This window comes from Haliotis asinina, chromosome 15 (assembly GCF_037392515.1).
Source record: "Haliotis asinina isolate JCU_RB_2024 chromosome 15, JCU_Hal_asi_v2, whole genome shotgun sequence".
NCBI lineage: Eukaryota > Metazoa > Mollusca > Gastropoda > Lepetellida > Haliotidae > Haliotis > Haliotis asinina.
The window spans coordinates 32,270,117-32,286,311 of record NC_090294.1 but is presented as its reverse complement, the minus strand read 5'-3'; the positions used below and the strand labels follow the sequence as shown (position 1 = coordinate 32,286,311).

Genomic DNA, 16,195 nt, shown 5'->3' with positions numbered 1-16,195 from the left:
CCTAATCTGCAGCAATTCTCAGTACAATTTTCTCATCAAAAATCTGTATACGATCCTAAAATGACCCAGTGACTGAAAACATGGGAATGAATTCGTTAAATCATCCTTTCCAATTTATTTTGCTATGTCTACTTTGTTGTGGAATCCTAACTTACAATTCTGTACTTCATGAACTACTAGCATTTATGTACAGGTATGTCAAACCACCATACCACAAAGAAGATCCAAGATACAGTCTGCACCTGTACACTGACCCATCTTCCAGAAACAGGAAATCTGTGATGCAAATTCTTTGAACAGAGGATGTACATTTATCCAATCAATTAACAGGTTTGAAATAGAAGTACACTAAATATAATCAACTTCTTTTTCTTCAGAGATATTTAACTGCTAATTATTAATGAACCTAAGCTGTAAAGAATATTTACTAAGTTCAAAGTATTTTGTCACTAAAAGTACATATGGACATTATTGCTTCGTAAACAATGGTAATCTTTATTAGATTTGAGATCATATCCCAGGAGGACAAGAAATTAATTCTGAGATACCTACTAGTGTCATAAAAAATATATTAAAGTTGTTTCAAAATGTACTAAAAGTCATAAGAAAAGTTTAGGAAACACATATGAAAATGACCTAAAGCTTTCACCCCCTGCAAACGAGTGTGCAATTCAATATGGAGGTCATTTTCCAATTAATAATCAACAAACCTTAAACAATTTGTCCAAAAACCAATATCTTGATAAACACTTCTTTGGTGCAGTCTTCAAACACTGGTCACCTCCTCAAAAGGTGATGATTTCTAAGAAGTATTACATCAAATTTGGGTAAATATATGTTTCAATATACATTCCAGTGACATGTATAGTCAACTGAGAATTTTGTAAATTATTATGTTCCAAGACTGAATAATGCTGCACAAAGGTGTGACCAGGGCATCGTTTGTTTTTTTCAAATTCTCTGGATGTTGAAATAACATTTTTATGTGTTATATTTTCAGAATGATTTTATTAAATATATTATTTTTTTTATAAAAATAAATATCTTAAAGCAGGAAAGCAAGAGCAGGAGCCAAGAAACTAATTCAGTACCAAGTGATTGCTCTGCCATGATATGTATATAGTTTTTGGATGCCTAGCTCTGCTTTTAAAACCACATGAACCTATAATGTCAGTCAAGTAAGTATAATTATTTATAATTAATTAGTTTATCATTCATTTTATAACCTTTCTACATTCACTAAAGGACGCAAGATTCTTGACAAACATACCTTCCTATTATTTGCAATGATTTAATTAGAATGGCACTTTTAATTAATGCATTACTCTTAAAATACACCAATGTACCTCCCATTCATGTAAAAACATTATGTTGTAACAAAAATTCAAAACAAATAATATTCTCTTCAGTAGTTGAGAAATACAATTTTATTTCATTCTGTCCAGTATCCCAGAAAGAGTTTTCGTCTTGATCCACACAGAGTCTGGTAATTCACTTCAACAAGGTCTCGTGTCTTTAAAGAAATTCCGAAATATTTAAGTCATGGTTTTATAGACACTTGTTTGAAATGCTTTTGATTTTTGGACATTGCGTGAAAGGCATCTGCTGAGACTGTCCGTCTGAACAAGAAGGTGTTGTTACTCCTCAAATATTATGCACTAAATTACAGATACTGTACTGCAGTGTAGGTCTTCAGATTGTGCTTCTTAAACCACAAAACATTCTCAGATGTGTGAAAAATTTAAGAATATCTACGGGTGAAGGCAACAATATCTCATCTCATTTCAGCTTTATGGTCTACCAACTCAAAGCCCAGTATTAACTAAACACGTAAAGCAAAATCAATATTGCAGTTAAAGAATTGTCCATGTTTATTACATTTGGGAAGTCTTAAACTGCTGTTTTTTGCCATCTAATTGGTAATGATTTTGCACATGTGCGAAAGTCTGGAAATTCTTGCAAATTCTTACTCTCAAGCAGGCATAGGTTTCGTGAAGGATGGTGTTGATATTTAATGGATAGGCCTATCGCATTTCTTGATCAGCCTCAATTTGATCTGCCTTGACCATATTGGTTTTGGTGAAGTTACACATCATATCGCGGCAATATATAATAGATATAGCAAGTACTAATGGCATAATTCAAAGCACATTGATTCAGCGGCATCGTGTGACCTTGGAAACAAGTCTGACAAATCTACAAAGGATGCTAGGACTGCTGACTGGCTGAAATTGATGCATGCACAAGTTTTGACTGACAGACTGGATCAGTCTATTGCAAAATGGCAGGCAACATTAGCATCAAACTTTGAACTTGTCATGTCAGAATTTATGGTTGTTTGTCAAAGGTAGCTGCGTTTCGCCATATGGGACTTATTCATGAAAACAGCATAAAACATGATATATCTCCAAATCTGATCAATTTCAAATATGCTATGAAAGTGCTAAATTCAGCTGTATTGCCACCATCTTAGATCTAACTAAGGCCATCTTAGATCTAACTAGGTTGCCATGGCAGCAAAACTTGAAAACTGAATCAGTTGTTTTCTTCCAGCATTGTTAGATACATTCATGGGGATGATCTCTGCAAAATTTCAGCATGGTATATGAAGCAAAATAACACAAAGACTGTTCCAGGTAGGAAGTGACTAACGGGTCCTGATCATGAGTAGCAAACAAATTCTTCTGTTTCACTTTTCATGCCTACGCCCCTTTATCTAAACAAAGTTGTTCATAACGCCAGCTTTCAAATGCCACTCAAAGAAATTAACTTAATGCAGTGGTTGTTGTGAGAGCCTTCCCATGAAAAACTGTGTGTGGTACTTTATTTGGTGGACAGACACTCCTTTGTATCTGTTAACTCTGTCACATATAGACATACTGAAGCATCAACAACTGGGTTTTAACATGTTTCACAAGAAGGTCATCAGACTAATAGCATGCAACAAAAGTATGTCATGAAGAGCTTCTCTATTAACAAACCATTCCCTCCCATCATGATTGATAAATTTAGTACATTGCAACTAAGGGAATAGTGAGGATGGCTGAATCTACTTATTGTCATCTGATTCCTCATGCGATTGTGTCAAATTGTCAAATCTGAATTTCTTGTCCGCTCAGTAACATCAAAAGAATATGAAAGGGCAATATTTGCAGTTCTGGCCTTATTGTGAATGTGTAGGTCTGAATTCCAGCTTTTCTAACCTATTTATATGTATATATCCATGCACAGTCCAGACTGTCTACGTACCCATCTATGTACATGTGCTTCTTTTATTTTTTTTCAGTCTTAGTAACCATTATATTGAGAGATTTCCCTTGTTTTTCACTCTGTAACACCGGTGTTTAAATGTAGCTACATGAAATTCAGTCTTCCTGATTTCTATATAGAAAATATTTTATTATAATTGATGAATGGAAAAAGTAGATTAGTGGATTGTTAAAAGACCAAAGTAAATGGCCATGAGATTTGCGAGCACAGCTGCATGCAAATACTTTCAAAATATTTACCAACTCAAAATTGGCAGATTGTATTCCAGAAACTGCAGAGGAGAAATCATCAAGCTGTGTTTGCACTTCTGGTGTGAGTACAGTGAGAGTTGACAGATCCACATTCATTCCATTCAGCTGTCCATCTATGTCCAAGCTCTGCAAATAAGAAACATATTGTGAATGAATGAGTGAATTTTGTTTTACGCTGCACTCAGCAATATTCCAGCCATATGGCGGCGGTCTGTAAATAATCGAGTCTGGACCAGACAATCCAGTGATCAACAACATGAGCATCAATCTGCGCAACTGGGAACCAATGACATGTGTCAACCAAGTCAGCGAGCCTGACCATGGGTCAAACATATTGTGAATATAGCTTTATGGTTGTGGCTGGTATGAACATATATTTCAGATCTGTGTCTGAGACAACAATTTTGCAGAATAAAAACAGGAACAGAGGTTGAATATCACTTTCAACAATATAGCAAAGCAGAAGGTTATGTATTTATAATACATAAAATGATTATACATAGTACCAACTTAGTTATTGCAAATATTTTTTTGTAAAATGCAATAATTCATTTCACAATGCACTACCCGGTGTAACAGGCTAAACTTTCCCTCAGGCCAAATCTTCCCTGAGGAAACTTTAAATCAACTTTAAATCTCTTTGAATTAACTTCTTTCCCACTCGTGTTTTTATATCAAAAGGGAGAGATTCCGGTCTAGCTATGCTATTTCTTTCTTAACTTTGTTGTCATGTTTATGTTCATCTTGAAAATGCCAGAAACAAAAACAAGACCTGGCTATTCATGTGAACACACTGATATATTCATGTTGATGTCAAGTCCCATTAACCATAACTATTGTTTTATATTATCATTTATTTATCTTCATATTTCAATAATTTACTCCATTATATGTGCGACTGAATGTCAACATCTTATGGTGACGATTTGGACAGATGAAGAACTAATGCAATGTGTCTTCACAGGAATGGTGTCTGGTGTCTGGAGCAAGATATATATCCTTCTCGCATGTATGCATTCAAATCACTACACTACATCAAAAATGTGCACTGAAATTTAAGTCAAAACTACTGTCAGTTTGATGTTTGTAATAATTTTTAATATATATTTTAATATAAGAACAAGGGTGGGGATGAAGTAGCCTAGCTATGCCATAATCTCCCCCTTTTTGACATAAGAGCAACAGTGGGAAGAAGTAGCCTAGCTGGGCCATAATCTCCCCTTTTTGACATAAGAGCAACAGTGGGAAGAAGTAGCCTAGCTGGGCCATAATCTCCCCTTTTTGACATAAGAGCAACAGTGGGAAGAAGTAGCCTAGCTGGGCCATAATCTCCCCTTTTTGACATAAGAGCAACAGTGGGAAGAAGTAGCCTAGCTGGGCCATAATCTCCCCTTTTTGACATAAGAACAAGGGTGGGGAAGAAGTAGCCCATTCTCTTCCCCCAGAGGTTACTCCTGTCATACCTTCCTATGTAGGAGGATATGACAGGAGTAACCTCTGTGGGAAGAGAATGGGCTGGGCAATGACGACAACAAAATTCATTAAGAAATGGAAAGCATTGAAGAGGAACAAGAGGAGACCCATCTGGACATCCAGAGGGTCAGGCAGATGCTAGAATTTGATGAGTTTGACCCTGACACTGACAACTGGGACGTTTACAGTGAAAGACTTTCCCACTCCTTTGTAGCTAGAGGGATAACAAATGACGATAAGAAGAGGGTAATCCTTTTGAGCAAAATGGGCAAGAAATCATATTCACTATTACAGACTTTGTGTGCACTGCTGAAGCTGAGCAACAAGACTTTTAAACAGCTTTTAGACATGATGAGAGTGCATCAACATCCACAGTCTTTGGTTATAGTTGAAAGGTTGAAATTCAATAAACAAGACAGACATAAAGGAGAAACAGTGGCAGCATATGAGTCAGAGTTATGACGACTGGCACTGAGGTGTGATTTTGGTGATAACTTGGTTGGCTTGAGGAATAAATCATGACCCCATACAGAGGAGACTTTTAGAGAGAACTTTAGACTATGAACAGGCTTTTGCACTTGCACATGGCATGAAGTTCGCAGAGAAGAATGTAAAGGCTATGAAGTGTGATGCCACATTGACACAAGTTCATCATGTCAACCTTCTCGCAATACTTTCATCAGACGGTCAAGTACCCACAAGAAACCCCATTACAACCCCCTTTGTGATTGTTGTGGTGTACCAGGTCATTGTGTGCCAGACTGTTGACATAAGGCAGCTGTGTGTGTCGCGGTTCTCAGGTAAGTTCACACCGTCAGCGTGATGGATATACAGCAATTACTTCTTGCCATAGATGTTTCAACCAAGGAGGGAGGAGAAACCAAGCAACAAATCAGCTGTCAGTTGAGGAATCACAGTCTCATGGTTAGCACAAGTTTGGTAAAAGTAGATGGCGAGCATTTCAATCAATGGTAGCAGTTTGAAAATGGAGAACACAGGAGTAGCAACATCAGTAAACAGTGAAGATACTTACCTAAAACTGTGGGACAACCCACCACCATTAACCCAACGAATGTGGTTCGCAAAACCAAAAAAGGTGAAAGAATTCACATTTGCGGAGATTATAAACTCACTGTCAATCAGGTCGCTAAGCCAGAAGTATACCCAATACCCGGAAATGAGGACATATTTGCAACCTTGTCAGGTGGGAAATCAAGCTTTACGAAGCTTGACCTCAGCAATGCATACCTGCAATTGGTTCTGAGAGAAGACTCGAGAGAACTCACTATAATCAACACACATCGAGGACTCTATCAATACTGCCGTCTCCCTTTCGGCATACCAGCTGTCCCTGCTACACTAGGGACCATTGGGACTTACAATACTTTAGCTACCTGCATGGACCCTAGCTGGATTTACACCACCCCCCTCAGCTGTTGGCGAGTGTAAGAAATGCTAGCCGAAATGAAAACAACAAGAATACTACGATTAAGAACTCGGTAGACTTGAATTTACATTGAATGTTTCGGGACTTACGTACCCTCTCAGGAGGACAATAATTTTCAATACATCAACCCCCATTTAGGGTACCGCCACTAACAGTCTCAGTTACTAATTCAGACTACCAATACTTAAAAAATATCATTCAACAAATATAATTCTTTCAAAAATGCAATAATTAAATGAGAACTGATATTACTGAACAGGTCCATCATACTACATGAGTTAAAATAGGTATCCCTTGTGATGGAATATTCAACACAATCAAGAAAGACATGCTTGACTGTGATTCTTTCCTCACAAGGGATACAAAATGGAGGATCCTCACCTTTCAATAAGTATTTATGTGTAGATCCATTGCGTTACCAGAAATGCCAACGTGGCTTGGTAACCAACAAAAGACGATGTCATATTGGTCAGTAGCAAGATCATTATATAATTCAATAATTTCTAATTAAAAGTGGATGTTTACAAGACAGATTTTTAATAGCCTGAAGGTAAGAAAGAGAATCTGAAAATATGATACATTGTTTACATCTAGGGTGTCTTTGGATATATTTGAGAGCCGTTAATATGGAGCTATTATCCGGTAATCTCGAAGATATTTTTCTGGATCCAATGACAGTGGCACAAGACCTGCGCCACCATTCTTGGACCCTTCTGTGTATATGGATTTATAATTGCTATATTTAATTGATGCTATTTTTTAATTGATGATATTCTTGTTTATATTGTAATTTATTAGTTTCTGATTTCTTAAATGCAGCTAATGTTAGGTCAACTTGTGGCTTAACCAATTGCCAAGGAGGAGAAGAAAGAAGACAGGAAGGAGCTATATTTTCCAGCTCAATGCCGGTCGAAGAAAGAAATGGTTTAACTCTGTGCCCTTGAGGCACAATACTTCTTGTGGGACACCCTGATCCTGATTATATTGGTCAGACAGGGTTGAACCCACTCGGACTTGAAACTGCTTGTCTTTTAAAAACTGTGATATAAAAAGAGGTATACGACCCCTTAAACCGACGTCATGTAAATCCTTTAAAATGCCATGCTTTCTCGAGATCAAAGAAAATTGATACAGCATGTTGCTTATAGATTATAGCATTTATAACAAAGGATTCTAAACGTACCAAATGATCAATGGCACTGCGATTTTTCCTGAAACCACATTGAATATTTGTTATAAAGTTATTGGTTTCACGATACCATATTAACCTGTTATTTACCATTCGTTCCATGGTTTTACAGACACAACTCGTTAAAGAGATTGGTCTCTAATAAGACGGATCGGTATGTCCAGGTTTGGAAAGGGGGACTACAAAGGCATTTCGCCAGAAATTCCCTGAGGTCCATATTGTATCAAAAATATTTATCAACGTTTCCAGGCATGATTCGGGCAAATGTTTCAGGATGGTGGATATCATCAGCCCCTGTTGCTGTACCATGAGCTTGCTCAAAGGCGGTATGTAGCTCATGTAGTGAGAATAATTCATTATAATCCTCACCATTGCCTGAGATAAAATTCAATCTTTTCATCTCCTGTTGTTTCTGAAATATTTGAAACTCAGGGACATAATTTGATGAAGATGAATATTTGGCGAGAGTTTCACCAATTTTATTGGCAATGTTAGATTTATTAGTTAATAAATTATCACAATCCTTTAGATGGTTAACAGTGGACTTGGTACCTTTGTGATTTATTCTTTGTATCATATTCCAAACCTATGAAAGAGGTGTACGTGAATTTATCTTGGAAACATATTTACTCCAAGACTGACGCTTATTTTGCTTAAATGCATGTCGAGCCTTGGCATTTAAAATTTTAACTTTATCTAAATTATGCATTGTGGGATGTCAGCGAAAATACTTTTCGGCTTTCTTCCTACTTTTTCTGGCCTGTTTACATTCATTATCAAACCATGGCTTACGAACGTGTGGGTTTACAGAAGACTTAGGTTCAGCAATTTGTTTCAGTGTCTTCGAAAGTAACAGAATTGCATCATGGGCATCTATGAAAAATTCTCATTTCAATTTTTCAGTACAACTAGTCTGAAATAAAGTTCAATTAGTCTTAGAAAAATTCCATTTTGACGTTGGTGGATCATGTCTTGGATTTATAGCAGTGATTACTGTCGGAAAATGGTCACTGCCACACAGGTCATCATGGACTGACCAAATAAATTCAGTAAGGATGGTTGGATCTGTGATTGACAGATCTAGCACAGAATATCTACCTGTTGCTGGATGTAAATATGTGTTCAAGCCATCGATAAATATACCCAAGTCATTATTAGAAACAAAATCTTCAAGAATTTTACCTTTATTGTTAGTATCATTGCTTCCCCACAGAGGATTATGTCCGTTTAGATTGCCTATTATAACACAGGGTCCAGGCAGATGGGAATATAAATCCTGAAGTTCTGATCACTGAAGAGTCGAGGATGGGGCAATGTACAAACAACAGAATGTGACCGTGACTTGTAAAGTCAGATGGACAGCAACAGCCTGGAGGTTAGTTTTAAGAGTAACAGGGCTGTGAATGATGCCCTGTCTCACAAAATCGAAGCTTTATCCCCAGGAGTTGAAAAACAATGGTATAAGTTGTACTGACGCATTTCAAACTTATCATCATGTTTAAGAAATGTTTCTTGTAGACTAAATGCTGATGGTTTTGAATCTTGTGCTAATAATTGGACTTCATGAAAATTATTCCTAAGTCCTCTGAAATTCCACTGTACTACATTTGTAGTGTTGCTCATGGTGTACAAGAGGAGGGTGTACCGTAGTTTCGGTTTTTTGAAGATGGAGTATCATCTCCTATCTCCAAAGGTTCAAACAAATTATGAACCTCTATGGGAGTATCAACAGGAGATTTCATTGATGTTCTACGATTTAAACGTTTTCTTTGAAATTTTGACATTTCAGCTTTTGATGTGTCAGCGTATTCAACATCTATAGCTGTTTGATTAACTTCAGCTGGCAAGGGAGTAATTGTCTGAGAAGCAGCAGTTGTCGAAAAGCTCTGTCAGAAACACTATTCACATGAACCGGTTCCTCAGATGTCATCCAGGTCAAATCCGTTTGACATGAAGTAGAATTTGTTTCTGGTCTTCTTGAGACAACAGCAGAATATGTGATAGTGGGAGAGGGCTTAAACTGATTTTGGCTAAGGACTTTGTTTTTAGCTTCAGTTAAAGAAATGTTTGTCTCATACTTTAATTGAAGTATTTTAGATTGCATCTGCCAATTGGGACTGGATTTGGAAGATGAAAGATGACTGCCTCCACAATTGGCAAATTTAATATCTTTGCTGCAGTCAGAGTCTTGGTGATTCTCACTACAGCAATTGCAACGAGGTGCGTTTCAACAGGATTTAGAACCATGTCCAAACTTCTAACAGGAAAAACAGCAGAGTGGAGAGGGGATATACACCTCCATTCCAATATTGAAATATCCAGCTTTAATTGATTTCGGTAAGGTGCACAATGAAAAAGTAAACATGTAAGTATGTCCAGGTACAATTCTACCATCCTGCTTCTTAACAGTGAATCGTTTCAGTGAAGTGATCCTTGAGTTTAACCACTACTTCTTCCTCAGACATGTCCGCCAAACAATGGCCTCTATCCCTAAAGATGCCTCTGCTTGAGTTGAGAGTACAATGAGCTGAGACAACAGCATTGACATTTGCAAACTGATGTTGTTGCAATAAATTGATGGATTGTTATCGGCGCGCACACTCAACATGTAATGTACCGCCTCAGAGATGTAAAATGTTCTTAACCTCTCCACAAATAGATCGTACTGTCTTTGATACTACGAAGGGACTGATCTTGAGGGGTTGACCATTGGTTGACCAATAACTATGATCTTTGCCCAACTTTCTTGCTGATTTGTACCTGAAACATTTTCATTTGAAGAGAGATGATCCGCCCCTAAACGCCTTATTTTGTCATTTCTCGTGGAACCAGACGGTAAATTTGACATGCTGCTGATAATAGGTTCAGCACCCCCTGTCCCCACCCGCGTCAACAAGGACAGTGTTTTACTGCAGTGGATATCCAGCCTGCGGATACGGGAGTGGTATACTCCAGTAAATACAACATGAGTAGCTACATTTGTCTACCAATTAAAATGTTAGGCTGGTTCTGCTCATAAGAAGAAATTGGAGACATATAGAACACAGAGGTCAACATCACCAGATCGTCCCATGTGATCCACAGCCTTCTGGCATAGGACTCTTGGCAAAATACGATCATGAATAATAGGAACAATTCGTACATTAGATGTACATCAAATTCACCAATACCCAATACATGAAAGTGCTAAAATAGTTCTACACACAGGGCATGGCGTGACCAGCCAATTGACAGAACCGGGCCAATTCTACCTCCTGTCTAGGTGAAGTCAGGGCCAAAGTGGTGTGTTAGGCAATAGGAACACAGTTCCAGGCTCCTATTGACCTCAACCACCAGGATCCCCTCCTCCACCGACACAGGGGTGCAACCCATGGCAAACAGGTTGCCCAATTTGGTCGCCTCTTATGACCAGCACTGGCTTGTGGCTTCGTCTGGTGGCGTGGTGTAAATAAAGACATTGAGAAAAAAGGTTCAGACCTGTTCTATTTGCCTGCAAAGTTGTGCAGTACCAGCAGAAGCAAAGCTACACCCATGGACATGGCCTGAGAAGCCATGGTCAAGATTACATCTGGACTACACAAGTCTGATGTTGAAAAAGATGTCCCTTATTCTGACTGATGCCCATTCAAAGTGGATGGATGTACTTGCTGTTCCAAGTGCTACTACTAGTGCAACACTCAAGTGTCTGCGAAGTGCATTTGCTATATTTGGACTTCCTGAGACCATTGTTACGGACAATGTCTCCTGTTTCCCTAGTGAAGAATTTGCACATGCAATGAGCAAAAATGGTATTGACCATGTTTGTGTGGCGCCATATCACCCTGCATCAAATGGGTTGGCTGAAAGAGCTGTACAGACATTTAAATCTGGATTCAAGAGAATGGCTGAAGGTAGCGTTTAGACCAAGATTTCATGTTTCTTGTTCAAGTACAGGAACATTCTATCCCTATCTAACCATGTGAGTATTTTGGAGTGATCATTCTTCTTGTTGCACCACTGTGTGGACGTATTGTGAGAGTTTACAGTTTATCCTTCAAGTTAGTGTGAGAATATATCATGGGTGCCTGAACATAAGTTGTGTAATTTTGCGCACAGCATGAAGAAAAATGTTTTTCTTTTGCCCCCATTCGTCATGAGTAGATAGTATTGGACTGTGTTCCCAGACGTTGTCAGAAATGTGCTCACTTATCTAAGACATATTCAGAGTACATAGGTGCATTTTCTCTCAATGGCTGGCAAACATGCTTATTATAATTCCACAGAGCATGGTTGATCTCCCAACAAAACCCCTGCATTCAAAGAACAGTATTAAGTGCTCGTCATTCGAAATTCCACTGTTGGAAGGTGATCATTTTATTGGTGCATCGTCAGATGTTTACAGTACTCATAAAGCACAGTTTTTTTTAAAGGTTTTTGTTGCAGGATTCGAATCCATAAAAATATGACATTGTGCAATGAGATGTCTGCTCTTCATTCCACTGCATCGCCAATCCACCAATCCAAATCAACAAATCGCCAGACTGATTCACCACAGCGAATCTGCTTGTCACCGTTTTGCCATGGCGTACTGGGTTACAACATCAACTCAACTCGCCATATATGACCGTTTCTTATTGCTGAAGTGACTCACATCATTGAATCAATTAATCACTGAGAAACAGTTCACTTTGCTGTGATGGCTCCCTTCACTTTTCACTTCACTGTCACCTTGCTGAACCATTTCACCTCAGTCGGAACATTTCACCTCGATGAAACAGTTCATCCAGATCACAGACTGATCCAGATAACATCACTGATCTGGCTCACCAATCTGAATAAAATCTGTAAGCTAAATTGATTTACCAGCATGAATCGCTTTACCATGTCATACTGTTTCACCTGGCCGAACCTCTTCATATTGCTGAACTAGTTCACCTGACCGTTCAAGGTCAATGAACTGTTACCATTCAAATTGACAGAATTTGGTAATAATCCATTGTTAGATATCAGCTCTACAACTACCCATTTCGGCATTACTTGATAAGTTTGCTATCAAAGAATATTCTGCTGCGACGCTTTACTTCAAGTTACAACAGACTACTCATAACAACTTTTTGGTGTATTTCTGGGTGCAATCTTTGCCTGGTTTGTCATCTTCACCACCTTTCTTTTGACATTATTAGCAATTTGTGTACAGATGGGTCAAGTTTCTGCGCATGATGTCTTGTCAAGTAGCCAGCATTGCTTAGCCTGGATTTTATGGGTTGTGACTTGTCCGGTCTTCAGGATGACCGTATTATCTGGATTCTTGTCACTGTTGCATCGTGGGTAACATTTGCCAATGGCGGACTGCTGTTTGTTTACTGGAAATTTTGATGATTAGAGTTACTATGAAGTGTCCTGGCAGACTTGTCTTGGTCCCATGAGTCAGATATCAAATCCAGTATAACCAATGAACAGTGCCATTCCAGAGTAAGAGTGATTATCTCGCGATTTTGTCAGCCAGCCAACTGCAGTTACGTCCTGTCGGTCACCAGGCAGCAATCTACTATCTTTATTACTACCAGGCAAACCATCATTTTGTTCGGCCAACCAATAATTCCTGAGATTGCCAATAGTATGAATTGCATCCATCTGTTTACTATATGAACAACTACTTTGATGTTCCTATCACGGGTGATACAGCTTTGTCAGATGCAAGAGTTGCTTCACCTCTCATTTCTCTCAACCTTGCATGTGCATGGTACACCAGATGCTCTGGCATTTAGGAATCAAAGGCTGTATCGTCAAAACTTAGTTGTGTTGTCTCTCCTCCTGGGAACAAGTCATCATGCCATGAAGAACCGAACCTATTGAACATTACATTGGCAATGAGGATGTTGATTACCAAGGATTATAAGTGATGAGACTAGGCATGTTAGTTATACGAACTCTAACTAACTGCTACACTGTCTTTGAAATTTTTTAATCTTGATATAGCCAGCCTGTAGCCAGAGATTTATTCCACCAGGTTTTCTCATGCACATATGACTTTTCAGTCAACCAATGCATAGTGAATCTACTTCCACTTCTGTATATCACATTTGCAACTTCGTTTGAAGTATTGGAGAATTTGGTGATAGTGGCAGAATCACGTTTTAAACCGCCAACATGTTTGAACATGAATGCTAGTGACCTGAGTAATGAATTCAAGTTGTGGATGGAATCTGTCAGATTGTTTGAAATAGCCATTGGAGTTGATGAAAAAGAAGATATAGTAAGAAGAGCAACATTACTTCATTGTCTGTGACTTCCATGTCTACGTATATTTCACACGTTACCTGGTGAAAAAGACTCATAAGATTCAGCTGTAACTGCATTAAAGGATTATTTCATTCCAAAGAATAACACTGTTGCAGAACGTTCCAGATTCAGGTCTAGAGCACAGGTCTGTTGGTGCCACTTGTACAGTTTGTGAAAAGAAAGGTCATGTAGCTAGAATGTGCAAAAGTAGAAAGTCTAAGAAGTCTGAGGCTAGTGTTTCTGTTTCACACAAGTCTAGAGGTAAAGGACAGAATAAATCTAAGCAGCATGGTTATAAGTCAAAACTAAATTCAATCTTTGTAGAGGATAGTGACTCTGATGCATTTTCTGTAGATACAGAGTTTGTGTGTAATCATGTGACCAGTCATGTGATCCACTAGCGACAAACGTCGCCAGTGTCAGTCACGCTCTGTGTATTCCCCGAGAGGAGACGAAATGTTGGACGAAGACCAAGAAGCACAATCAGTCTTGTTTGATGAAATTGCTGACAAACTAAATACAGTTCTTCTCCGGCAAAATGACCTAGAGCAGCGTTTTGAGCAACAATCTTGATTGTTTTCTCCTTAAACGTCGTCAACCGTCGGTTCCGCCGAATCAACCCCAGCTCTCGGTAGTGCAGACCTCGAATCCATCCAATCTCAAGGTAACCCTGATTCTGTGGATTCTCTAGATATTCAAGGGCAGTTCCAAGCAATTAAGGACTGCCTTCAGCGTATAAGATTGCTGCCCGAGTTGAAGTTGAAACAAAGTGACAAGTGACAAGGCGCAATTTAACTTATATGTCGAGACAACCTTGAAGGTCATCGCAACCAGTTGTGATGGTACCCCTTAAGAGGACAGTATAAACACACTTTTTAGCATTCTCAAGGCCCACATGGGCTATGTACAGGACGAACATGCTGCCATAGTAGTCCAGGGGCAATTCGACCCAAATAGCCGTTTCTTTCGAGCACTGCAGTGTAATACCAGTGGATTTTCGCCCGCTTCTTTGGAGTGTTTATGCAATGCTGCATCAATTGCTGCAGTGACTAACCAACAATCAGAGTCCTACAGCCACCATGGAACCCAGAATTCACGACATTGGCTTGGATGTGGACAACATGACAACTACTCCCAGTTTACAGACATTTTCCACAGCAGCGTTATAACTGTGGACAAGGCTCGGGTAAACGCAGCCGACAGGAGGATGAGTAACACGATGAGTAGAGTTACCTCCCTTCCCTGCAATGGTAAACAAGTTGTGTGTTGAAGCATGGGAGCAAGTTGGGACTCCTTCACTGGTCTTGGACTGGATACAGAATGGAATTGGAATTCCTTTCACTTTTTTACCTACTAACTTTAATTTACCTAACCCAATTTTAGGGCTCCCTGATACTGCATTTATCAGTGAGGAAGTGGATAGACTTTTGAAGTCTGGCCAATATCAGTGAGGAAGTGGATAGACTTTTGAAGTCTGGCCAATATCAGTGAGGAAGTGGATAGACTTTTGAAGTCGGGCCAAAGCTAAATTCAATCTTTGTAGAGGATAGTGACTCTGATTCATTTTCTGTAGATACAGAGTTTGTAAACTATTTTGACTCAGATTGTTCAACTACTGTTGATGTGAATGGATGTAACAAAACCATGTATCTTTGTTCTGGATCACTAAACAGCATTATTTCTTCAACGGCTTATGATAAGTGTTTCAAGTATTTTCCTTTGTTGAGAACTACTAAGACCAAGGCTCCAGATAATTTTTCAACACGAGGAGTATGTTTTTTTCAATATAAGAGTACCGGAAAAAGTTTGAGTACTTTAATGGAATTTAATGGTGTCTAAGTACCTCTTGTGTTTCATTTCATATATGCACCACAACATTGCTACTCTTGTGTAAACAGGTCAATGGACAGTCAAAACCATTGAACTGTTTGGGGTATTTTTTTGATACACTCAATCACTGTGGTAAAAATGTTTCTGACAGAATCTATGTTATGTCTGGTAATGAACTGTCAATACAGTGAAGCCTTGTTAGTCTGGACGCCGATAATCCGGATGTCTGGTCTCCCGGATGATTTTAGCTTGTTACCAATTAATGCCTATATGATTTGCCTCAGTATTCCGGAAATTTGGTTTCCGGAACCGGACGCTGAGTAGCTGTAACCAATCAGTAAAATAAACAGTAAATTGCTTCACTGTCCAGATACTGTAAATCATGTTCATGAACCATAACAGCGCCTCCCTTGCCTCCCAGGCAATGTTTACGTAACTGCCCTCAGTCATTGGGAACAATAAACATTGAGTTGA

At 38.7% G+C, this 16,195-nt stretch overlaps 1 protein-coding gene across 1 annotated transcript in view; it reads right to left on the bottom strand.

Annotated features, from left to right (window-relative positions):
• The window catches only part of LOC137265618 (prominin-1-like), a 298,050-nt gene that overhangs the window by 114,452 nt on the left and 167,403 nt on the right, over positions 1 to 16,195 (bottom strand). The window contains exon 17 of the mRNA XM_067801049.1: positions 3,510 to 3,647. Within this exon, the coding sequence (XP_067657150.1) occupies positions 3,510 to 3,647 (138 nt within the window). The remainder of the gene's footprint in view (positions 1 to 3,509; positions 3,648 to 16,195) is intronic.